Raw genomic sequence first — 26,887 nt, forward strand, 5'->3', positions numbered from 1 at the left:
TATGGCTAGTGTTGAGGTCAGAGTGATCAAAGCTGATTAGGTTTGGAGGAGCTGTTATGGTAAGGCTATGGTTAATAGTTAAGGAATGCACTGCGTGCACTGGGGTGGTTTGAGGTTGGACAATAAAATGTTAAAGTGAACCTCCAGACTAAAAATTGACTCAGCAGCACTGGAAAGGCCTGGTGTTTTTTTAACTGTTTCACAGCATCAGAACTTTTTTTCTCTTATACAAGCCTCATTTTTAGCTGCCTGTTCTTTTAAAACGAGGTGGGTAAGAGATTAGATTACCTGTCTATTATATCTATCTATTCTAATTAACATAACTAATGTAACTTAATGACAGTATGTTTGTTTAGGCTGAAGTTCCCCTTTAAGGATTAAAAGAAGGTGAGCGTTCATGTTACACACTAGGCTGAGAGAGGATTAAAGGTAGGTTTATTTGAAAGGGGGGGGGGGGGGGGTGTCCAAGAGGTGGCAGTTCGGAATTGATTACATTTAACAAGACACAGGAGAGGTGGGGAGGTCAATGTTAAGTACAGGTTTAGGGTGTGAGGTTGATGGTATTTATACATAGATCGTATCATTTTTAATACATAACAATGGGGGAATTGCACTATCCAAATATTAGAGGTCAAAGTGAACTGAAGTAAACAAAGCATGAGCCTAAAGCATGGCTGGTAATCTTACTGCACAAATCTAAATAACTAAAACAAAAAGGTGTCCACATGATGGCAGTGTTGTGCTCTACAGCAAATCCGTTTCCAAATAATTTAATTTGCAGATATTTCAGGCTAAAATAAAAAAGGTGTAATGATGTAAGGCCGGATTCACACTACACCGCAAATGCAGCGTTGTTCACACTGACTGCTGCATTTGCTTAGCCACCTGTCCGCCGGTACATCTGTCATTTTTCAAATCCTCCCCACTCATTGCTACTTGCCCAGAGACCAGGGGATGCCTGTTGGTTTGGAAGAAAAAACAGGGAGGATTCTTATTGGTACCTATGAACCCATGAGAATTTTGTCTGTTGCAGGAGGTTGGTTCCTTTTCAAACAGGACACCCTTTGCTTTCTGGTCTCCAGGATAAATAGGGACAGCAGAGCCAAATCTCCATGTGACAGGGATGTGTTTGCCGTGCGGCAGGAAGCTTAGTGGGAACGGACGCCTATCATTGTGTCGGATACCTAACTGTGGTCTGGCATTTGTGGTGCGGCTCTGGAAAAATGCAGCAGGTCAGGACTTTGCCTTACCAGTCTGCTTCCTGCATTTGCAATCCATTTGAATCCTATTGATAACAGGATGAATCTATCATATGTTTTTGCGTTTTACTGCGTTATGGTAAACACAAAGTTTTTCACTTTAGTGGCCCTTGGCTCACACAGATAGTTCTGAAGGCATTAAAGTGTGGGTATTTTATTGCCCTCCTAATCACACATTGGCCTCAATTCACTAAGCTTATCTCCTGTCTTTAATAACGTTTCTAGAGTGGTCACCATGGTGATGAGGCATGTCGTATTCAGGAAACATTTTACCTCAGGCAAACCTAAAGTTAACTCTTCTGTCTTTAAGTTAACTCTTCAATCCTTAAAATAACTCCACAGTTAAAGACAGGCTTTTTATTAACTGCATGTGAAAATAACTATAGAGGAGGTAAATTAACTACAGAGTAGGTAAATTAACTACAGAGGAGGTAACTTAAGGAATGAAGAGATAAGATAACTAACTGTGTGGAGGTAAGTTTTCTCTTGCCTTATTATCTCCAGCATGATCTTAGTGAATTGAGGCCAATGTCTTTTGTTCCTATGGATGCCAGTGGTTGTAAAACTTGCTGTAACCACTTCATACCACTGCCATTTACCGGTACATGGGCCACAAAAGTAAAACCCTTAACTTCATACTTTTGTACAGCTAGGTGTAGGTTTAACAGTCGAGAATTTTTTTTTTTTTTTTTTTTTTACAGATCTCAACCATGCAACGTTGTCTGCACACAAATATGGGGCAGTGGTTTTAGTAGAGGTTGCAGATTCAGTGTTCTGAGCATGAATAAACATCAGTAAGTGACCACCCTCAAAACGATCCATGTAATCAAGGCCCAAGTGTAAAATAAATTTGCAATATGAAGAGGATAGCTTAGATTAAATAAAAACCTTAACATGTAAATATGGCTTAATTCAACACTTTACCGAGATTTTCAATGGTGTAGTAACGTTGTTTATGGTCAACACGAACTGTCTGGGCATGCGGGCTCCCAGGACCATAGCCAATAGCATAGCCACGGACCACCACCTGGTGCTGATTTTCTGGGGGTGTCCAGCTCACAACAATGCTGGTTACCAGGGGGCGCACATGAAGAGAGCTTGGCATATCTGGAACACGAGATTCTGAGGATACAACAGCATAATACAAATCAAAATTAAAATTGCAAAATCGATGCTACTTGCACAGTAGAGAAATGAACCAAAATAAACCAATTCATATTTGTATTGCTTTTTAAGATAAAGCTTTTGCAGGCATGCTCTCTCACCATCAAGATCGTTTTCAAATGTCTCTGCAGAAATCCAGTCGGTGGCAGGTCCACTCCCGTTAACAGTCATTGCCACAACCCTAAAGCTGTATTCTGTGTCTCTCTCTAGACCTAAAGAGGAAAACATCATTAAGTGTCAGAAGCATTACCTGGCAACACAGATGAAAAAGAAACATGGCAGTACTAACCAGTAACTAGCTGCGAGAGCTGGTTGTCTACAAGGATCTCATTAGTTTCAGTTTTCCTTGCGGCCTTACGATAACGTAACTTATAACCTGCAATCAGTCCATTCTGAGTACCCACAGGAGGGGGTTGCCATTGCACTAGGATACTCTACAAATATGAAAGAAAAATAGAACTATAGTCAAAACATGGCAATGCACTGTGATTAATTTTTCCATATTTAATGCAGGCGCTTACAATTGCCAAATGATTGCAATGACAACTTCCTGTAAAACCTTCTGGGACAGGAAGTTGAGAATGTTGCCGCTCTCCCTCAACTGTGGCTTGCAGGAAAGGCAAAGCTACAACATCCAGACACCTCTTTCTCCGCTCTTGCCCTGCCCTCCCAAAGTAATCCTGATAGGAGTCATAGGGAGGCAGTAGGAGGTGGCATAGCCAGCCTGCCACTCACCCCTCTACTGGTTCTAGTGTCTAAAGGGGGGGTAGGGGAGGGGAGTGGAAGTCAGATTACTGGTTTGAGACTTTAACCACTTCACCACTGAGGGGTTTTACCCCCTGAGCACCAGAGCAATTTTCACCTTTCAGCGCTCCTTCCATTCATTCATCTATAACTTTATCATTACTTATCGCAATGAAATGAACTATATCTTGTTTTTTCCGCCACCAATTAGGCTTTCTTTAGGTGGGACATTATGCCAAGAATTATTTTTTTCTAAATGTGTTTTAATGGGAAAATAGGAAAAATGTGGGGAAAAAAAAATTATTTTTCAGTTTTTGGCCATTATAGTTTTTAAATAATGCATGCTACTGTAATTAAAACCCATGAAACGTATTTGCCCTTTTGTCCCGGTTATAAAACCATTTAAATTATGTCCCTATCACAATGTTTGGCGCCAATATTTTATTTGGAAATAAATGTGCATTTTTTTCAGTTTTGCGTCCATCCCTAATTACAAGCCCATAGTTTATAAAGTAACAGTGTTATACCCTCTTGACATAAATATTTAAAAAGTTCAGTCCCTAAGGTAACTATTTATGTATTTTTTTTAATTGTAAATTTTTTAATTTTTTTTTAATTAAAAAAAAAAAAAATAGGGAGTGTGGGAGGTAATGAGTTAATTTTATGTGTAAAAGTCATTTATTTGTATGTGAAAAATGTGTAGGGTGTAGTTTACTATTTGGCCACAAGATGGCCACAGTAACTTTTTGTTTTAAAGAGAACCCGAGGTGGGTTTGAAGAATATTATCTGCATACAGAGGCTGGATCTGCCTATACAGCCCAGCCTCTGTTGCTATCCCAAACCCCCCTAAGGTCCCCCTGCACTCTGCAATCCCTCATAAATCACAGCCACGCTGCTGACAAACAGCTTGTCAGAGCTGGCTGTGTTTATCTCTATAGCATCAGTCTGCTGCTCTCCCCGCCTCCTGCAGAACTCCAGTCCCCGCCTGCATCCCTTCCCTCCCTGCTGATTGGAGGGAAGGGACGGGGCAGGGACCGGAGCTATGCAGGAGGCGAGGGAGCAGCTGAGACTGACACTACAGATGTAAACACAGCCTCACAGCATGGCTAGGATTTATGAGGGATTGCAGAGTGCAGGGGGACCTTTGTGGGGTTTGGGATAGCAACAGAGGCTGGGCTGTATAGGCAGATCCAGCCTCTGCATGCAGATAATATTCTTTAAACACACCTCGGGTTCTCTTTAATGCGACCTCCAAGCTTCCTTCCGGAAGCTTGGAGGAAGTAGAAGGAGGCTGGACACGTGAGTTTTTTTCTCACAATGATCGCGCTGCCCATAGGAGAGCAGCTGATCATTGCAGGCTTAGATCAACGAACGGGAATGGATTTTCCCGTTCATTGATCTCTGGGCGAGCGGGCGGCGGCGTGTTTACTAGCGGTGGGCGGCGTGTTTACGAGCGGGAGCGCGGGCAGCGTCGGGAACGCGGAAAGTACGTGTTTCTCCGTCCCTGGTTTTTAAAGGATGGAAAAAGGGGCGGAGAAATACGTACGCGCGGGGGTAAAGTGGTTAAAGAGGAACTGTAGTGAAAATAAATTAATTGTTAAAACTGCTTATTTGTATACAACATTAATTTATAAATTATTTAGTCAGTGTTTGCCTACTGTAAAAATCATTCAATTACATAACATTAAAAAGAAAAAATTATAACTATGGTCATAAACATTTGTGGACTTTAAACGCTTTTGGACAGAGGTTATTGAAATCTATGCCCTGTTTCGAAGCTGGTATCCGTGCCAGGGTGCAAAATCTTGTCAGAACTGGAAGGGATCACTGTAAGAAAATGGTGAGATTCTGAGAGGAACTGACGGTGAGGTAAGTATGTAATATTTAATTGCAGCTACATCATGTGCACTTTAATTTTCCTCGCTTCAGGTTCCCTTTAAGGGGCCAGAGACCGTTGGTACTGAAGGGGTTAAAGGACAATTAAAGCTAGAGGGAAATGGAGGCTGCCATATTTATTCCCTTTTAATCAATACCAATTGCCTGCCTCTGTCTCTAATACTTGTAGCCATAGACCCTGAACAAGCATGTGCAGATCAGGCGTTTCTGACATTGTCAGATTGGACATTAGCTGCATGCTTGTTTCTGGTGTTATTCAGACACTACTGCTGACAAGCTGATCAGCAAGGCTGCCAGACAATGTGTATTGTTTAAAAGAAGATAAATATAGCAGCCTTCATATTCTACTCACTACAGAGGTCCTTTAAAGAAACTCTGAAGCGAGAATAAATTTCGCTTCAGAGCTCATAGTTAGCAGGGGCATGTGTGCCCCTGCTAAAACGCCGCTATCCCGCGGCTAAACGGGGGTCCCTTCACCCCCAAATCCCCCCCTTGCAAAATCCACGACCAACTTGCCCATGGATTTTGCTCCTCCTGGAGGCAGAGCTAACGGCCGCAGCCCTGCCTCCAGTCGCGTCTATCAGCGGCGCATCGCCGCCTCTCCCTCGCCCCTCTCAGTGAAGGAAAACAGAGGGGCGGGGGAGAGGCGGAGATACGCGTCTGATAGACGTGCGTGAGGCAGGGCTGCGGCGGTTAGCCCTGCCTGAAACAGGAAGTAATCCCCCGCTGCACGGAGGGGATTTGGGGGGTCAGGGACCCCCGTTTAGCCGCGGGATAGCGGCGGTTTAGCAGGGGCAAACATGCCCCTGCTATCTATGAGGTCTGAAGCGAGATTTATTCTCGCTTCAGACTCTCTTTAAGTGTTTCCATAGAAATAGAAACACTTGATTTATCATTTCACATATGAAATTAACATATGTCTAATATGGCAATGGCAATAAATCAACAAAAAGCAGGCTGTAGAGACTATTCACAAGCCAATGAAGTCAAGGAAGTGAACTACAATGGGGATTACCTGTGAGCTGCGTACTTCCAGGGTCAGATTCTGAGGAGCGGCACTGGGAACTGGAAACAAAGCAAGAAGAAATTCAGTAGTGATGAGATACAGTAAGCAGAAAGACAGGCAGGCAGGCTGTAAAATAAAGGGGGGGAAAACACAAACCATCCGAAAGAGTCCTAACAAAGACATCCTGTGTTGATACTCCTGGCCCATGTTTATTAATTGCCACTACTCTAATTGTGTATTCTGCATATTTCTTCAGTCCAGTCACAGTATATGAAAGTCCTCCTACATCAATGTCCTGCAAGGTAGAAAGTGGTAGTTTTAAAATTAGCTCTAGTAAATTCAAAACAATTTTATGCAAAGTAAAACATTCTCTGCTAAAGCTGGCCATACAAGCATTCTTACAGGCAGATCACTCAGATGCACACTGGGGGAGCAGAGGTAGATCAATGGCCCATAGAATTGCACTGCATCAAACAAAAATCTGTTTGCCATATCGGGTAGCAATCTAAAGGTATATGGCCACCTTAAGCCATATACACATTTCCAATCAATTTTTTTGTGAGCACTCTGCTGCTAGCACACGTTCACCAGTGCTGTACAAGCGTAACTAATGGTGTTTGACCAAACTTGCATAGTTTGATTACCTGCTCATTGCCTGCTCCCTTCTCCATGTAGTAGACTTTGTAATTCTGAATTTCTCCATTTCCTGACAGTGGTGTTTCCCAGCTGACACTGACAGAAGTTGGGGAGATGGGTGAGGCTTTTAAATTTGGTGCAGGGCCAGGCACTTGAACTATAAAAGGAAGAAATACACTATAATGTAAAAATGTACACTCAAACTGTGGTTATTAATTCACCCATTAGAGCCTTGTTATGAGAAGGTATTCCACCCTTAGTAGGCAAGTATTGTGGTAGTTCTAAAGCTGACCATAGATGCTTCAGATGTGGGTTAAACCCAGCTGACTTTAAAGTGAACCAGAGATTAGCACCCTCCTGTATTTTGCCATATATATCAGTGGGAACATTCGAGAAAACACATACCCTGCTCTCTGCTTCATCATTCACTGCTCAGCGTGCTTGTTATCAGCCCTGATAAAACCCCCAACTGAGCATTCAGTTTGGCTTTCCTCAGGAACCATTATAGCCAAGTCATTATAGCAGAGCCAGAAGGGGGCAGGCTTGGGCTTGAAAAGACACCAGAGAAGACAGACTCCGCTATAATGATTCCTGAGCAAAGCCAGACTGAATGCTCAGTCAGGGATTTTATCAGGGCTGATAACAAGCAGGCTGAACAGTGAATGATGAAACAGAGAGCAGGGTAGGCGTTTTCTCCAATGTTCCCACTGATATATATGGTAAAATACATGAGGGTGCTTCATTTCTGGTTCACATTAAAGTAAATCTAAAGTGAAAAACTTATGATATAGTGAATTGTATGTGTTGTACAGCTAAGAAATAGAACATTAAAGAAACAAATTCTCATGTTTTCCAGTACAGGAAGAGTTACAACACGAATTATCTATGCGAAAGAGCTTCTCTGATATATTGACCGACTTTGTCAAACTCAGTCCTGTTTTCTAAATCAGGGCTTTCCAACCCTGTCCTCAAGCACCACCAACAGCGCAATTTTTGCAGAAAACCACAAACATTCACAGGTGAGGTAATTAGTGTCTCAGCAGAGCTGATCAACTGCCTCTGCGGATTTCCACAAAACATGCACTGTTGGTGGACCTTGAGGACAGGGCTGAAAAGCCCTGTTCTAAATAGCTTAAACAGCGAAGTGAGAGACAGCTTGAGATAAGGTTACTGCAGGAAAGTTCAAAGGGTCATAAAGCGGATCTGAGATGAAAAACTAAAACAAGTAACTTCTCTATATATCTTATCTAAAGTTTAGATAGTTTACACAGCAAACTGGCTGCATACAGCTTCAACAGTATATGATTATTTCTTCCTGTGATACAATGAGAGCGGCCATGTTCTGTTTGTCATCATAACACAGGTAATCTGCAACTGCATCTCCACCCTCAGCCTGTGAAAAATTCACTCCCCCCTGCCTCTGAAATCTCTGGCTAGTAACCTCCTCCTCCTCCCCAGACTGAGCTCCCATAAGCCCTTGCTACATGGGTCCGAGTGCCTTGGCGTTTGGGGAAGCTGTGGGCGAGGCTTGTTTAGTTTATAGGGAATTTAAAAAAAAAAAAAAGTATTTGGCTTGAGGAATGCCCTATAACCTATATGTAAGGAACACAATTATGCAATGTATAAAAGTTCATCTCGGACCCACGTTAATTTAAAATAGAGTGTGGTTACAAGCCCCAAATATGATAGAGTAGTGCAATGTTACAAATAAAGCTATGTAACAGAAAAAAAAATATATGAGACTTTTCTTTGCCTCGAATGTTCTATTAATTATCCGTACTACACATACAATTCATTACCTCAAGTTTATTTTCGCTTCAGTGCCACTTTAACTATATCTGGTGGTCATGTCCACAAATTCAGACCTTGTGGTCAGAGATGGAATCTTAAAGAGACACTGAAGCGAGAATAATTCTCGCTTCAGAGCTCATAGTTAGCCCCTGCTAAAGTGCCGCCATCCCGCGGCTAAACGGGGGTCCCTTCACCCCCAAACCCCCCCCCCCCCCCCGCAAAATCAATGACCAAATTGGTTGTAGATCTTTAACAACACTCTAAATATTTAATTTACCAAATTAACTGTATTCTTCATAGTCCGAGAGGTTCCTACAGATAATACAAAGGACATAACTGGCACAGCAGCTTTATCACCCTGCAATCTTTTTGTGGAAAACTGTGTAAAAAAAAAAAAAAAATCCTACAGCCTAGCTGGTAGATTTGATTGCTATGGAGTCTACACTTCTGGTAAATGAACAAATTTTGGATAATTCACTATCTATACCTCTAGCAAATATTGTGATTATTTAGTATTTATATAGTGCTGCCATCTTCCACAGCGCTGTAAAGTATATATTGTCTTGTCACTGTCCCTCAGAGGGGCTCACAAGCTAATCCCTACCATAGCCTATTTTCATTGCAGTCTAGGGCTAATTCAGAGGGAAGCTAATTGACTTATCTGTATGTTTTTGGCAGGTGGGATAAAACCAGTGCCTGGATGAAACCCACGCAGACACGGTGAGAACATACAATCTCCTTGTAGATAGTGCCCTGCCTGGGATTCTAACCCTGCCAGGGATTCTAACCCGGCACTGTATGACGAAAGTGTTATCCACTAAGATAATGTGGAACAAAAGTATAAAGCTATACTATGGAAAAAAATTCTTTCATTTTGCCTCCGACAAGGACGCCACATCGTTTCTTCTTTCACACCCCTGTTTTTGTGTTTGTCTTGCATATTTGTAGGCTGACCTGGGTCCCTCTATTCTGATGCTAGCAAAGACTATTCTACCAGAGTTATTCCTTTATTTTGTTTATCCTTTAATTGATTTTGGTAAATTATTTTACTTTAACATTTTTTTTTAGCATACTAGGATTTAATATAATTACCCCTTTATCGAAGACGGTGAAGCTTATATCTTGCTGGGATGTACTTTATAATTAGCGGATGTTTGCAAAATAGCAGATGAAGCATATACAACATTGTATTCTGAAGGTCAATACGGAACATCGCATGATGAAGGTTTGTAATCTGTTAGTAGTGTCAATATTTGATCCACTTCTATAAAAACTGCTGAAGAGTAGGACAAGCACAAGAACCTTGTAGAGCTTCACCTGCAGTGCTTTCAAATCATCTTACCTTCAGGCTGCGTCTCCACCTTGAGGGGAGGAGAACTTTCCCCAGCTCCATGGCTGTTATGAGCCACAACACGGAAGTAATAGACCGTTTCAGGCAGAAGGTTCTGAATGGTGACCTGCAACTCCGATGGACGGCTGGTATTTTCAACACGTTCTCTGCACAAGTGAAAAGGAAAATACAGTTTGAATATAGATAACTATACAATGAATGATAAAAGACATCTAAGCTGAAAGGAAAAAAAGTTAAGGTATACTTATCAGAGTCTCCTTCCAGCTCCTAGAATTCTATCTGGTCCAGGGCTGCAGTTCCACTGCCCTCCAGGATGCCTCTGTCCCCTCTGAAAGATTCCTGACCACAGCTGTGACCACAGGTGCCTGTGTGCATCTCTCAATCACACTCCCATGGCAGGGAGCATTCTGCACTTGCGCAGCTCACAGAGACAAACTGCACCACTGGAGCGTGATGTAGAGAGGCATACGAACGCAACAGCACATGCGTAAAAGCCTGTAATCACAGCTGTGGTTGGGGACCTTTTGGAGGGGGAAGCACCACCCTAGAGGGCAGTGGAACTGCTGCACTGAACCAGATACACTTTTAGGGTCTGCTGACCATGAGCCACAAATATGACACTGCAAAAGATCTTTAGTCCTGTGTACATGAAACAGTACAAATGCACTTCAATCACCATATGCAAATGCACAATGTTTCTATTGTGGATGTACTGCATTTGCAGTATATCAAATAACTACAAAATAGAATATCTATGTAATTAACGTTTTCTCCTGAGTTTTCTCCTGGGTGATATTTTTAAACTCCTCAATAAAAAGTGATAATACTTTTTCACCTATTTTTTGGTACATTTTCAGTTGAAAAGTGCTGGAAAGTTATCCTATATTATTAAAACCCCTGTGTCCCTGCGTGTGCTGTCTCTGTGTAGCTGGTCTGTGCTTTTTGCTACTGCGTATGTGCGCAGCACGGACCCAGCCTCACAGCGACAGGAGGACGGGGCCAGGGAGCCGAGCAGGCGGCGTGTGAGCGGACGGCTGGGTGTGCGGCGTGTGAGCGGGCGGCCGGATGTGCGGCGGGTGAGCAGGCGGCCGGGTTCGCCCAGAAACACAGACCTAGAGCCTGTTTTTAAACGGGCTTAGGTCTACTCGTTTTAAATAGAAGATGAAAAATAATTTCCTAGGAGAAAACTCAGGCAAAAAAAAGTAAATTGTATATGGGCCTTGTGGTTGGAAGGCTTCAACACAAGGGATCTGTAACAATCTCAAGTAAGGTCTGTGTATACTAGTCTTTGCAGTGCAAGGAACGAATATTTACTGTACTTAACAGAAAGTTTACACATTGAACAGATGAATGCTTTCCCAGACATTTGAAATACTCTCACTTTGATTATTGTTGAGTGTACATTTTTTTGAAGTGAAAATATTTGTAAACAAATATATATAAAAAATGTACGGTCAGTAGGTTTCAGTACATTGTGTTTCTCCCCAGGAATCAAAATCTATTTAATCTGAGATTCTAGTGTCAAGTTACAAAATGAATGCCTAGGCAAGACAATAAAGTAATCTCCCCAGGAGCTGCAAAACAATGACAATATCATCCTGTCAAAAGCTTCCCCCTCCGATAGGAAATGACTTCTATAAACACAGAGCACAGAAATGTTCAATAGATTCCAGCAGGAAAAAGTGCAACACTATAGCCTATCAATGTAATACTATTCCTGCCCCACCCCCAATCAACCTAAATTTGGATTGATTTTAGGTCAAGCTCAATAGAAATTTGATTGATCCGACTTTTTTTTTATTTTTTTAAAGCAAAAAAAAAAAAAGTTTACAGTGCGTTCTGTATTATAGCTGAGAAAAGTAACATCACTGAAAAACAAGGTAAGGAGAAATATTACCACAGACCGTAACAAACCTAAAACTCTAAACCCTCCCAACACTAATAAAATATAAAAATGTGGTATATTTCCGCTGTGGAAATCTTTTCTTGAAGTGGATTGAGACTCATCCACAAGGCATTTTATCAGTCAAAGCAAGCCACAAGGTATCCCTTAATAAAATAAGCCATACAAAACATTACTTCACATTCTCAAGATTCCAATGCAATTCACATAATTCTCCCTACGCATACACAGGAAATGGAAGTAAATCTTTCAAACCAGCATATAAACTTTTTTAGTATATGGGAAAAGTCAGAACTTCCATCAATTTTTTTTTCCAATTGATTTGGCACCTGACAAGATAAGCGCATTTCCTGTTCCAATGCCTAGGCATTTGTAATGTAACACACCTGCATCTGTTCTGCAGCACACAAAAGAGGGAAGCATTTCAGATGCCTCTCTTACGATACTTTATATGTTGGTGTCTGAGCTACTTTCATTTTGCTTCAAAACAAAATAACTCTGTACACATTTTCAGTATGGCAAACCTCACCTGTTCATTCCCTCCTTGCTGTAGTAGACTTGATAAGTAAGATTTTCTCCATGTGCATCAGCAGGTACACGCCATGTCAGCTTGATGAATCGCGTGGACACCAAAGAGGCCACGACATCCCGCGGGGATGATGGCAGGGGGCCTCCTGGTGTGGCAGCTACATGGTGAGTAGTGGCACGGGTCAGTGAAGGGGCAGGAGAGGTTGGGATGGTAACACCTTGACGTAGGCAAATGAAGGGAGGAGGGAGGGGAGGACAAGCACAGGCACAGACACAAAGCAAAAACAAGAACAAAAAATAAACAAAACAAACCAGGCACAGCCTCCATGCAGACATGGGCCACGTGCCAATTAGAAAAGACACTCAAAGTGATAAGATGTCAAGTAACAAATCACAGAAGCTGTGGATTGAATCATGACCTCCAATCACCCTATAAAGTGTCACTTCTGTCTGGCTGTGTTGCCCACAAGCATGCAAAACAGAAAACGCTTCCCACTGACTGACCAAGGCATGAGCATGACAAACCACACTTTATTAACATACCTTGGCTGTGAATGGGACAACAGATTTACTAATATGATGTGAAATGGTAAAGTCTTCCGTTCTTTTATGTTGAATTAACAAATACCAACAATACCAAGTAGATAGCAAGGTTATCTCTTAGAACTTAGTTTTAGAACAATCCTGTACTAAATCTTTGCACCTCTTACTGAATTTATCTTCTGAAATGAACCGCCAAACTACATCTACGGATACAAGAAAATTACCTGGGACATAGAGAAAGTAAGTATACTGTAGGGCATGGGTGAATGTACAGTGCATGTGCTTACAGCTTATGAGGTAAGTTTACAGCTCATGTGCTGGTGGGTAAGTGTACAGCAGAGCGCTTATAACACAAACATTGAAAGTCAAACGTTTGCAGGCACTTTTCACTTTCAGTGCTAATTATTTTAGTGATTTTGGACATAGTAGATAGATATTGAAGACATCAAAACTATGAGGGAACACATGTAATTATGTAGTTAACAAAAAAAGTGTTTAAAAATAAAATATATTGTTTCATTCTTCAAAATAGCTACATTCTGCATTGATAACAGATTTACACACTCCTGACATTTGGTAGTCACCTAGAATGACTTTCAGTTAACTGGAGTGCTTTTGTCATAAGCTAATTTGGGGATATTTTTTCTTTACAGTTTGAGACCATCAGTTGTGTTGTGCAAAGACATGATTGGTGAGAAGTGAAAAGGTGTTAAACTGTTGCTGGTACTGTACATACACACACCCATACACAATCATGATGAAAAAAGTGTAAAGAACAGCCTCTTTCAAGTCTAAGGTTTTACGCGTGTCAGAACACAGTTTAAAAAAGAAAAAGATCTGGTCCTTAGCAAATGTTAAAATTAGGAAGCACAACCTCAAGGGGGGAAAGCATATTACACTGTCTTTATTTAACGTGTTTACATTAGATCTGTCACTGGAAGGCTTCTCAGAGCAGGCAGCAGGACATGCAGAATGGACCGATGCTCTCCTGGCCCCACTCACATGAGTGAATCTTCACTACATCTGTGTTGGCCTATTGCATTTCTGCAATGCAAAGATACAACCTGAACATTTATTTGCCTGCATTAGCACGACTCCCATAAACGGCCAACTACTGAAAGCAGCAGACCTTGGAAGTAGTGTAGCGTAACCATGCTTAACAGGTATGTTGCCACTCTATTCAAAGTGAACTGAACCCAAATCAAGATGTAGAAGCAGTGTGTGAAAAATTAAGCATATCCTTATCACTTACATGGGAGTTAAAGGGAACCTGAAGTGTGAGGAATACAGAGGGTGCCATCTTCCTTCCCTTGTAAACAATGCCAATTGCCTGAGTTCTGCGTTGACACTGTCTAATACATTAAAGTCTCACACGCACCTACGAGGACTGTCACCAGAGAGATAAAGTCTCACCTTTGGGTGACAAAGCAGGGCTGAGGCTGTAGAGATGAGTCGCTAGGAGGAGGGGAATGACGGAGAAACGCACAAGGAGCATCACAGAGCAGGGAGAACAATGCATTTGGCTGAAACGATTAGTCAGGATGATCGTAGGCCGAGGCACTGAAGGAAGTGGGGTGGGGCTGTATACACACTAGATTCTTGGAAGAGGTCACCCAGACTGGCCACCTCAGCTGAGAATCAGCTAGCGCGTGTGTACAAGGCTTAAAGAGACTCAGAGATGAACTAATGTAAAGCTCTGTTACTTACCCGGGGCCACCTTCTGCCCCATAAACACATCTAAGTCCCACACCATCCTCCCATGGTCTGCCGTTCAGCTGCAGGGAGTCCCGGTAACAAGTTCAGTCGATGCCAGTCTGGGTCTACTGCGCACACGCAGACCTCCCGCGCATGCGCAGTAGCACCGGACTGACATCACAGAGCCTGTTGCCGGGGCTCACCGCGGCTGAATGGCAGACCATGGAAGGACGGCGTGGGACTTAGACGAGTTTATGGGGCGGGAAGAAGCCCCGGGTAAGTATCAGAGCTTTGCTTTAGTTCATCTCTGGGTCACTTAAAGTCACTGGCCCAGAATGAGCATGCAGATCATATGCATTGACTCCACTGGCTGGAACATCATTCTGGGGACCTATAAATTGTTATTGTACCTAGGGTTAGGTTCAAGAGTTAGTAGTGGGAATTTATTATCACCTTACGCTTGGCCCAAAATTGGGTTATACAAAACCACAATGACCCCAACCACACCAGCAAATCTACAACACTACAGCTTAAAAAGAATCAAAGCTTATGCTAGGTACACACCATACAATTTTCTGGTACATTTACCTGCCAGATCTATTTCCAAAATGCCCGATTTCAATTTTGATCAATTTTTTCGATCTTTTTTCCTAACAATTTTCGTTCAGTTCTATGAAAATCGATCCAAAAAAATAAAAACCGATCGGAAAATCGATCGTAATTCAGATCGGACATGTTGGAAGTAATCGATCTGGCAGGTAAATCTGCCAGAAAATTGTATGGCGTGTACCTAGCATTACGCTTATTTTTCACACATGGCTTTGTTTTATAAACAATTACAAACAAAAACACTGTGGTAGGATTTAAACAACTTTAGATGTATTTTTACGCAACGACATGTAAACCTTAAGATCTGAAATAGAGGCGCTGTACCTTCTTTTTTTCATGACTGTACATACAACACATAAAACACGAATTTCAAAGCGGTCTTCACTTATTTCCTACTATCTGATTATTTATATACAAGACTAACAAACAAAAGGACAATATGGTCTAAAGCATATAAATATTGCTTATGCAATTATTTCAGAACTTGGAAGACTATAGCATTAGCACACACAGTTTCATGCACAGGCTTTAAATAGTGAATGGAAAATAGGAGTACAAATTTGTAGGAATTTATTATCCAAGGTTGGACGGGAAATGACTTCAGCCATTTTGTGTGTCTTTGAACTTTATTCACAGTTGCTGACCTGTTTTTGTGTAGGATGATAACCTCGATATTCCGAGCTTATTGGACTTTTCTATGACTCTGAACTCAGCAGGCTGTATGACGCACAAAGAGGATACTCTACAGGGGGTTATATAAAGGGGGGCAGGAACTGGCTGGGTGAAAGGGAGCATAAGAACTTGACACAAGTCACTGGAGCAATACTCCATAGGTGGGGCAACCAGGGAAGGATTACACCATCGCATTTACAGTAACACAAAAGGTCAAAGACACAATGGCATTATGAAAGCAATAATGATAAAGTGAACAAAGCACAATATGCCATGGCCTTATTTTCACTTGCAAATAAGTAGGAAAATGGAATGCAAGACTTTTCAGATTGGGAAGGTCTGGATGCACAAAACCCTATTACAGTGAGGGGATGCTAAACTAAGCACACTTACCAGGTTCTAAAATAATGAGCTGAGCTGCTGCCTGCACATTTCCCACCTCATTCTCTGCAATACACTGATAAAACCCCTCGTCTGAGCGTACCAGGCCAAGTACTTGCAAATCATGATCATCCTGAAGAAGAAAACAACAATACATTTACAACAATAGAGGAAAACACTTGGCCCAAATATGTAGCTCTCAGCAGTGTATACTGTGCTGTTCAACTCAGGAATGAAAGTTTACTTACTATTCAAGATTCAAGCACTTTATTGTCATTGCATAACACAACTACTATTGTTTCTAAAAACAACGTAAACACTGTTTAGCACACTGTAACATAGTACAATAACTCTTTGAACAGTTCAAAACACAGAACATGCGGTGCTTTTTGTTAGCAGCGCACACTACTGTACATAATGTATTACGTTGCACATTGATTAGCTGCTACTGTACTTTGCCCGTTACATGGCAAGCCGCAGCAAATGGTTTGAGCTGTGCTATGTATATATTATAACACAATGCAATGCTTCAGCTTTGAAACAGGACTTAGACATCTAAATAGCACGTTTTCTACACATGGTAAGAACAGTATATATCTAAAAACTGTTCACTACAATCGAATAAAAAGCTACTCTACTGCTAAGGTAACACTAGAGATAATAAATGCCAACTTGTCAACAATCAGTTCATTAACAGAAAGGTTTGTCAAATGTGCTGCAGTAACATTGCTGTTTGTCAAGCACATAGTAGTGGCAGGAGGGAAGATGAAGCTAAACCATTACTGTGTTACAGAATTGTTCGGATCAGGATGCTTTGACTGTCAAAATGTGTTCAGTTCACGGGTCCTATACAGTGAGGCTAATACATTAGGACTGATTGTTTGCTTTGGATTTTGTCACATTTCTGTAACTTACGATTAAAGCCCCTTTTTAGCCTCAAAGGTCCAGGAATTCACTCATTTCATTCTATGCAATTGTATGTTTAATTTTGCTGTGTGCTTCAAGTCATTGTCATGTTGGAAATGCAATTTTTTCCCCATTAAGAACTTTTGGATAGAGAGCAACAGGTGCACCTCAAGATCTTGAAAATTATTTTCCTCATCTATTTTCCTTTCCATCTTGACCAGTGTCCCATTTCCTGCTGCAGAGAAACACCCCCACAACAGGGTAATACCACCTCCATGTTTTATGGTGCACATGGCATTCTTTGTTTTGCAAGTTGTGCTGTTAAAGCCTAATATACAGTTTTTAAAATTATTTTTTATTCAATTAAATAAAAAATGAATATCCTGCAAGTCCTGCTATCTTATTCACATTACACAATGAAGTGTAAATAAATTAGATGTGAAAATATTGCCTCAACACGGTATAAAATGTTTTTCACAATGTTAAACCTATTCACTTATCAATGTAACTAGGTATAGAGTTTGGTGTTGAGCCCACACAGTTTGACTTTGGACTTCTCTAATAAAAACTTTTTCCATTTTGCTTTAGAGTCCTAAAATTTCTTTTGGCAAATCTGAATCCAAACTTGGGGCCTTTTTTCACTGCTGCCTGTGCGCACACCCCCGATCACATTGCAGTACATACCCGCAAGCAGCAATTTCCACTAGCCACGATTGCACGTATAGCAGTTGGAAGTGCAATCGTGAAGGGAATCCCGGAAGCTGGCGTTTGCGTACCGGTAAAAAACAGTGCATACTATTGGGAAATGAGTGCCACGAATTACAAGTTAATCACGGTGCTCTAGCGATCGGCAAAACTGCTGTAATCCGCTTTTTGAAGCAGATCGCAGCCAGTGGAAAAGGGCCCTTACTGTGGCATTTCATGAGATGTGGCCCCTTTCTTTAAACCCAGTCATGCAAGTCACATTTCTGAAGTTGTCACATGCACACTGACCACTCTGCCATACATTTCTGAAACTGCTTCATAATAACCACAGGCCTCTTGGTAGCATCTCTGACCAGTTATCTTGCCCTTTCATCTGCTTTGGACAGACAGCCTTGACCTGGGAAGTTCCCCATTAGTAACACTTACCACTTTCTAACTATAGACCTCAATAGGCATCTAGGGATTGTAAAAGCTCTCATATATATTAGTTCTGTATCCATCTCCTGACTTGTCTTTGTCCACAACTTTATCACTGAGATCTTTTGACAGTGTATTGCACTCACAGTTGCTGCTTTTAGTTGCACTACAAAGAACTGGAATGGTCCAGGAATAATTGTTTTCATGTTGAACTAATCAAAATGATTACAATTGGTCAAAGTTGGAAAAAAATTAGCTTGGCAAACAAGGGAGAAGGTGATTAGTTATACCAGAGTGAGTTAACAAGAATATTTTAAGGGGTGATAATCTGTTAGCCATCTCAAATTCTGTTTTTTCTTTTGTGATTTAATCTTTCAAAGTGGCCACACACAACACAATAATGTGATCCAATTTTACAGCAATTCGATAAACTATTATTTCTACAGAAAAATCAAAAGCCTTTTTCTTTATTAGAGTTAAAATTCCTATCAGATTTCCCAATTTTTTACCGATCAGGAGTGGCAGAAATTTCTAATCATTTTTTTTGCAAGACTGTATAGTGTGTGGTAGATTGACAATTCCGTAATGCAGAGATGCAAGCAATTTTTTCAAAGTTTTCAATCTTTTTTCATAATTGGGGAAAAATTGAACACATCGGTCAGATTTTTCAAATGTTGTGGTCAGAAAAATGTATTGAAAATCTTGAATTAAAAATAAATATAAAAAAACTTTGATTTGTGGCCAACTTCTTTATAAGTTGAACAGAGAAAAACAAACCCAGAATTTTAATTTTTTTTTTTTGGTGTGTGTTTGTCTCGTGATTTCAGGCTGCAAAAAAAAAAAAAAAAATAAATTAAATATTTTGAATGAGATAATTCTTGACTATACACATTGGAGGTTGCAATGGCGTCTGTCTGCATATTTGTGCGCCTGGTAGGCAGATGAGCTGTTTTTTTTGTGAGCCACCCTGTACAACAAATAAGAGGTGCCCCACTGTAGAAACTGCAATAGCAGCTCCCACAAGAACAACAGAGGTTGGTTGTCTGTGATTAAGCATCATGTATTACTAATGGATTACTAACTACCATCTCAACAATGTCGGTGGACACCTATAAATGCACTTCCATCAAGATAATCTTGAATAGTCATTTCAACAAAGGAAACTCAAATGTGTATGCAACATACGGTACTTTTTTACTGCAACAGTCAGTCAAGCAGTAGAAGCTTGGCATATAACCATGCTTCTGTTTACTTTTTTTTAACATTGTTCTTTACTCACCACTATTTTGAAGTAATCACTTGGGATAACCATGTCTCCATTCTTCACCCATTTGACTGTTGGTGTAGGCTTTCCAGTAACTTCGCACTCAAACACAATGTCCATAGATTCACGAGCACGAGTGTTAAACGGCTTCACATGAAAAACAGGAGGCACTGTAGAGAGACATTAGGCTCACTATATTGTTTTGAAAATGAAAGTGAAATCATACATAGCAAATAATGTAGTACAGTTCTCAGCACTATGTATTGATAAGAGTATAGGGCTATTCACATTACATCATTAACTGCCAGTAAAGTGATCACACTGGCATGAAAGGGTGTACAACAGATGCTGCATAAAACAGGATGGGTGATAAAAGTTTATGCTGCTGTTCATTACTCTGCCAGATGAGATACAAATCTATTGGAAGCAGGTGAAGCCACACAGTACAAGGGAAATCCTGACAATTTGCCACCAACAAAAACTCTGTTGGAGAGGGAAAGGAGTGACCCGATTTATGGTCATATAGTGCTCTTATCACATGGAAGGAAATGGGACAGGGCCCTGGGGATGACAGCACTGCTTCCATTTTCAGATAATAAAGAAAAGCACAATCTACTGCCAAAGCCACAGACATTAATTGGATGTTATCAACTAACTTCACACACAAAGCTTAAAGGGAACCTTAATTGAGAGGGATAGGGATGTTTCCTTTAAACAATATCAGCTGCTCGTCAGTCCTGCTGATCTCTTTGGTTGCAGTAGTGGCTGCATCACACACCTGAAACTAGCATGCAGCTAATCCAGTCTGACTTCAGTCAGAGCACCTGATCTGCATGCTTGTTGAGGGGCTGTGGCTGAAAGTATTAGAGACACCGGATCAGCAGGAGAGTCAGGCAACTGAGATTATTTTAAAGGGAAAATACATATCCTTCTCAGTTTTGGTTCCCTTTAACTTGGTTTCTGTGAAATGAAAACAAGTTAATGTAGGTACAGCAGAAGCACACAAGTCTTTAAACGTTTCCACTTGCACCGTTTTGGTTGTGTGAAAAGTAAGACCCTCAACATTCTCCATGTAGTTTCTACCAGTTCATTATATTAGACTAATTGCTTAGCACTAGTGTTTGCTGGCTTAAAGAAGAACTCCAGTGAAAATAATGTAAAAAAAGTGCTTCATTTTTACAATTATTATGTATAAATTATTTAGTCAGTGTTTGCCCATTGTAATATTTTTCCTCTCCCGGATTTACATTCTGACATTTATCACATGGTGACATTTTTAGTGCTGGCAGGTGATGTCAGTGGAAGGAGAGGCTGCTGGCTTTTTTGGCAGTTGTAAACAGCTATTTCCAACAATGCAATGAGGTTCACAGACAGGAAATTGTCACGACCATGGTCCTGACATCACACTGTGGGAGGGGTTTCACCACAATTTTAGCCATACAGACCCCCCAGATCAGTTTGGGAAATGGAAAAGATTTGTCATGGGAAAGGGGGTATCGGCTACTTATTGGGATGAAGTTCAATTCTTGGTTACGGTTTATCTTTAATATGAGCATTTCAGCAGAGTAAAGAATGGAGAACAGAGAAATCTTGAATAAAAAAGGCATACAGAATGATATAAAGGTGACCATACACAATTCATTTTTTTTAAAATAAGATTGTGATCTGTTTTATCGATCTGTTATATCAGTGCTGTCCAACTTCATGGGCAAGGGGCATGGCTAGCACCAGATTTTTTTCGGCTGGAGGTGGCAGAGCAGCAATGTCCCAGATTTGGGGGATGGAGCCAAGCACAAACAAGAGGTGGTCCTGCCAGAGGAAAGGGACTGAGAAAAAAATAGCGCAGGCAGGCGAGTGCGGCCCGTGGGCCAGATTCAGTCTGCACGCTTGCCAGTTGGACAGCACCTGCATTAGATTATTTTACCAAACCTACCATACACCACTCAATTTTCAAAGCAATCAACCTGATTTTTCCAACACATTCGACCAGATTTTTATTGAAAAACTGAATTATAGATAGCTTTTTTTCCATTAAAACAAACAAAATAAATAAAAAAAAAAGGTTCTACTCAATTTATCTATTTGATTGCTTTGGTCGAATAAATGGGAAAACCGAACCATTTGATTTGTACCATGTATGGGCACCTTACGTTTGATCGACTTATAATTCCATTGACGTTTATTCTGCAAAAATCTCAACAGTTAATCAAAAACATATTGAACACAGCAATAGACATAGCAATCTATTTATGGTGAAATGTATAGTAAAAAAATAATAATAGCATATTGAATTAAGCTTTTGTGTGTATGCATCTAAAGGTGATCAAATTGGAATTTTTCAAAAAGCCATCAAATACTACAATTGATAGAAAATTTCCATCTTGACTAATCCAGGTATTTTCTACTATACACTTGATACCCATCACTTTTGGTCACTTTTAAATAATAATAATAAAAAAAAAATCACTTTGATTTAATGAATGAATCGAATATACTGCTTTGTATTGCATCAAGCAGTTACATCCATTCATCTACTTCTAGTCACAAGCATATGGACTTCAGTTCCAATCTACCTAACTCTGTGGGTGGAGAAGGTAAGAGGATGTCTGTAGTTCTGGGTTGAGATCTATGTAACTGCTTTGACAGTCAGATTCCCCTACTGCAGACTAACTACTGGCTGTACATGGGGGTGCCTACTATAACTACTCCTGTACATAGGGATCGTTTTAGTTGGCACTTTTCAGGCCACCTTAAGTACACTTTAAAGACCGAGATTATTTTCTCCTTCTGTTTTATGTATTCCTATAACTTAATTCAATAAGGATTATAAAAGGATTTTAATTTTTTTTATCAGTACCTCTAGCAGGTTACCTTCTCTATCTGCGTTGATCTACTAGGTGGCATTACCATGCTTCAGGAGGCAATGCTTCTGTTGGACCTGCCTACTTTCAAATATGCATAAGCTACTGTGTCATACAATAAATAACAGCAGTTAAAGTAAAAATACAGTCAAAACTTAGAAGATTCTAAGCAGCAAGAAAATAGAGGTTTTAAAGTCCAGAAACAGAGGCGCATCAAATAACCATGGGAATCTACATGGAAGTACACATTGAAATTCAATTTAACACCAGCCAGAGTGGGTTGGCTGATGCAGGGCCAATTTTCCATGTGTATACAGATAATGCTCTGCAGTGTGTAATACCTCCAGGTGGTCTGATGATTGTAGGTACTTGAAGGCAGTGATTGATGTCTATGTTTAGCTTTGCATTTTAATCCGGTGAAGAAGCGCAGGGAGTTGGATTAGGTGCAAGAAGTGTTCAGTGTGGCAAGTAGAGAAGTCAATGGTACGAATTGAGCCTGCAGAAATTTTGTTGGACATGGTAACTGTCTAAGCGCAGTATAAGGATGTCCAAGTGCAGTACATATGAAGGATGACAGACTCAGCACGTCCTCTCATATCTGAGTGATATGAAAAGAGGGGAGGGAGGGGAATTACTGCTAATGTGTGTGTCTAGTCTTTTTCGGGCCCCCGGACCATTTTCTCTGGAGCTCTATAATTCGTAGGTAAGCTGCTGGTAGTATGTGAAGACCTCTTGTCACTATGCATTCCTGTTTCAATTGTTTCCTTACCTTGTACCACGAGTTCAGCCTGGGCATGTATAGTCTGGTTCCCATTGTCCGCTGTACATATATAGATCCCAGCATCCTCCTCTGTCACATTGTTGATCTGCAGGCTGCCTCCTGCTAACAATGCCAATCTGTCTGAGCTGTAAATGGTAGAGACAGTCCAAAGTCAAAACCTCCCAAGACTGCGCTGAGCTCAACAATGGTAGCAACATAGCAGAAAAGATCTCAGCAGTACTGACCTTCCGAGGAGTACAAGTCAGGAAAGAAAGAAGGTATGTTTCAATAAATCTTTAAGTCACCCAACAGGGTGCTACTGCCATCATAGTAATAGTAGAATCACACATGCTAAATATAAAGCACAAACACCGCAAAATAGCCTTTACTGCTTAACAACAATATAAATCAATAGAACAAAGGTATGCAATATGAAATTACACCCTAGCAAAAATTGCTATGAACATTTTACTGCGGCACAAATATTTTTGCAATGTAAAAGGTAAATTCCATTTCTGTTGAGAAAGAGAACTCTGCGTTTTCATTTTGGTTCTAGATCTTACAGAGACTGATGTCAAACATTTTTCTAGCTTGATTATCTTATAAACACATACAACAAGTATTCTATTGTAGTATTCTAAAGGCCCATACACACGTCAGACTTTTGTGAACGACGGGTCGTTTGAACGTCCCGTCGTTCAGTCGTCCGCACGCGAAATCGGGCGTGTGTACAGACTGTCGTTCGGGTGATAAGACTGATTTCGAGCGATCCGCCCGGCGGATTGCTCAAGACTGTGTGGCATGCAGCAATGACAAGGCAGGAAAGAAGTGGACTTTTCCCAGCTATGGAATGGGAGGTGAAGTGTGAGTGAATATACAGCAAAATCTGATGCAAAGAGAGGCTGGGAGATAAGCAGATGTGGGAGGCACCGGCACATGGGCAATTAAAGACGTGGGTGCAAAGATAGAGGTGACATGCAGGAGCCATGGGAGATGGTGGGGGTGTAAGAAGAGAGCAGGGACATTAGGGTTAGTGGAGATAGATCCAAAGGTGGGCTGTGGGAGAATTGAGTGGAGGTGTGGAGCCTGGATGCTGTAAAGAGAGATTTGTGTGCTAAATTTGTGCTTATCTAACTTTCAGGAGTGGACGAACGATAACTGGCTGACTAAATGCTGACAAATCTAAGGTTCTTGTTATCAGAGGTTAGCACCCAACAGCAAAGCAGCTCCAGTCCCCAGGCAGCACCACTAAGGATAGGGAGCTAAGACATGACCAGCTCAGACTTTGTGCATAGCTTGGGTGTACTGATTGATGAGAAATTAAGCTTCAGGAATCAAATATCAGCTGTTGTGAAACATTCCTTCTTTCACCTAAGAAACATTGCAAAAATAAACACCTCCTACCTCCAGCAGATCTTCCAACCCTAGCTCATGCCTTCAACACATCATGGTAGGACTACTGCAATGTTCTCTATACAGACCTTTCAAAGACCTACACTGCCTGCAATTAGTACAGAATGTCGCTACAAGGCTGTTAAACCCTGCCATTACCACATAACAGCAATCCTTCGCTCACTCCACTGGCTACCGGTGAAATGGTTCATTCTGCTTAAAGTGAACCTCCAGAATAAAAATCTACTCAGCAGCACTGAAAAGGCTTGGTGTTTCTTTAACAGTTGTACAGCATCATAGATTTGTTTTTCTTACCCAAGTCATTTTTAGCTGCACAGAAGAAAACTTCCCGGGCATTTTTCCCCTGATGCTGTGCAAAGCATGATGGGATTTCTGATGATGTTGTTCTCATTCTGCTGTTTTGGCACACATTTTTTTATTTTGAATTTGAGATTTGAAGCCTAGCGCGCGCAGCTGGGAGGGGTGTTCAGGACAGAGGACAGTTGGAACTGTGTCTCATGCTCCCTGTCACCTCCTTTTAACCAAAAAGATGGCTGCTCCCATAACAAAGATGGCTGCCCCATGAAATCAAAAACATTTGCCTGTTCTTTTAAAACAGGGTGGGTAAGAGATTATATTACCTATCTATTTTAATTAACATAACTAATGCAACTTAATGACAGTATGTTTGTTTAGGCTGAAGTTCCCCTTTAAGATTGGCTTATTGACATTCAAGTCCTTGCTCGATCTGGGCCCTGGATACCTGAAGGATTTGTTGCAACTGCATAAGACCCCCACAATCTTAGATCAAAGGGATCTAATAAACTTGGTCACCTCCAAGGTCTAGCTCAAAACCTTTGTAGAGACAGAGCCTTCTGTCATACTGCCCCTACACTTTGGAACTCTCTGCCACACCCAATCAGGACTTCTCCATGAAAGCACACCTCCCTATTGGTAATCCCGAGTCAGGGTTGGGATGGTAATCTGCAGCTCAGAGTGGAAACCCAGAGCTGGATCCATGGGAGGTGTTGCTATGTCCAGGGCTGACGCAGATCTATCTAGCAGTATGATTTTTGGTGTCTAAAAGAGTGAAAAAATTGCAGCACTCTCAGACACTAAAATCCGGAAATAATCATAACGCCAGGGAGGTTAAAGTGAACCCAAGGTGAGAAGGATATGGAGGCTGCCATATTAATTTCCTTTTAAACAATACCAATTGCCTGGCATCTCTCCTGATCTGTTTGGCTGTAGTAGTGTCTGAATTACACCAGAAACAAGCATGCAGCTAATCCTGTCAGTTCAGACAATATTGTCAGAAACACCTGATCTGCTGCATGCTGATTCAGGGTCTTTGGCTGAAAGTATTAGAGACAGTGGATCAGCAGTGCTTTTAGGCAACTGGTATTACTTAAAATGAAATAAATACGGCAGCTCCCATATCACGCTCAACTCGGGTTCAGTTTAAGTATAAACTGAAAAGCCACCTGTTTAGTCTGGCATTAATGAACACCTGACTATTTCCTTTTTGACACAGTCCAGCCTGCAACCCTGTATTGATCTGAGGCATATACTGGTATATGCGCTTTGAGTCCTATGGAAGAAAGGCAATTTGTAAATGTTATTGTATTGTTTAAAATAGTGCCAGATATTGTTTCAAAGGTTCTTGGTTTAAATTCCAGCATTCACCCACTGTATGGGGTAGGGAAAATTTACTTGCACATCTGGCTATAGGGAGGAGGGCTGTCTTACACCTGGGAGCATATATGGCTATGGGGAAGAGGGCTTCCTCATACTAGGGGTACTTAATAATCCAAACTTTTTATAGTGTTTTTCTCCTGTCGGACTCAAAGCACTCAAGAGCTGCAGCCACTGGAATGCGCTCAAGAGGCCACCCTGCAGTGTTAGGGAGTCTTGCCTTAAACTCCTTACTGAATAAGTACTTACCCTAGCCAGGATTTGAACCCTAGAAAATACTAACTGCTGTTGTGGGAAGACAAAAGAGCAAATATTCACAGTGTCACAAACTTGAACATTTTCACCCAGAGGGGCTTTGTCAGGAAGAAAAAACAGTGTACAGTGGATCAACATACAGCAGTATATCAGCTCCTGTCAGAAGCAGCTCTGACGGGGCTGATATACTGTAATTAATACACAGATGTGTGCCAATCTAAATATGCATCATAAATAAGCCAGCAAGACAGATTTACCTCCCAAAAACGATTTCTTCGAGTTTGTGGCTCCAGTGTACAATGGGAGCAGGATAGCCTGACATCACACAGGTTAATATTGCCATTTGACCCACTGCACTTGTGACTGAAACCGGTTGGCGCAGAAATACTAGAGAGCGATCCTCTCCAGTTTCTGAAAAAAAAAAGAAGCAAAAAGAGAAGAGAAATAGTTTAG

General features: G+C 41.1%; 1 protein-coding gene across 8 annotated transcripts in view; it reads right to left on the bottom strand.

The window, feature by feature from the left end:
* Positions 1-26,887, bottom strand: part of NEO1 (neogenin 1) — a 199,024-nt gene that overhangs the window by 24,581 nt on the left and 147,556 nt on the right. For 5 of the 8 annotated variants that reach the window (XM_068275750.1, XM_068275748.1, XM_068275747.1 and 2 more), the window contains exons 4-15: positions 26,692-26,845; positions 23,102-23,238; positions 19,487-19,641; positions 16,192-16,312; positions 12,281-12,497; positions 9,840-9,994; positions 6,715-6,863; positions 6,227-6,365; positions 6,080-6,129; positions 2,713-2,857; positions 2,525-2,635; positions 2,184-2,381 (exon numbers count right to left, since the gene is read on the bottom strand). In XM_068275750.1, coding sequence (XP_068131851.1) covers positions 2,184-2,381; positions 2,525-2,635; positions 2,713-2,857; positions 6,080-6,129; positions 6,227-6,365; positions 6,715-6,863; positions 9,840-9,994; positions 12,281-12,497; positions 16,192-16,312; positions 19,487-19,641; positions 23,102-23,238; positions 26,692-26,845 — 1,731 coding nt within the window. The remainder of the gene's footprint in view (positions 1-2,183; positions 2,382-2,524; positions 2,636-2,712; positions 2,858-6,079; positions 6,130-6,226; positions 6,366-6,714; positions 6,864-9,839; positions 9,995-12,280; positions 12,498-16,191; positions 16,313-19,486; positions 19,642-23,101; positions 23,239-26,691; positions 26,846-26,887) is intronic. The other 3 variants (XM_068275752.1, XM_068275753.1, XM_068275749.1) reach the window with 1 other exon arrangement.

This window comes from Hyperolius riggenbachi, chromosome 3, assembly GCF_040937935.1.
Source record: "Hyperolius riggenbachi isolate aHypRig1 chromosome 3, aHypRig1.pri, whole genome shotgun sequence".
Classification (NCBI taxonomy): Eukaryota; Metazoa; Chordata; class Amphibia; order Anura; family Hyperoliidae; genus Hyperolius; species Hyperolius riggenbachi.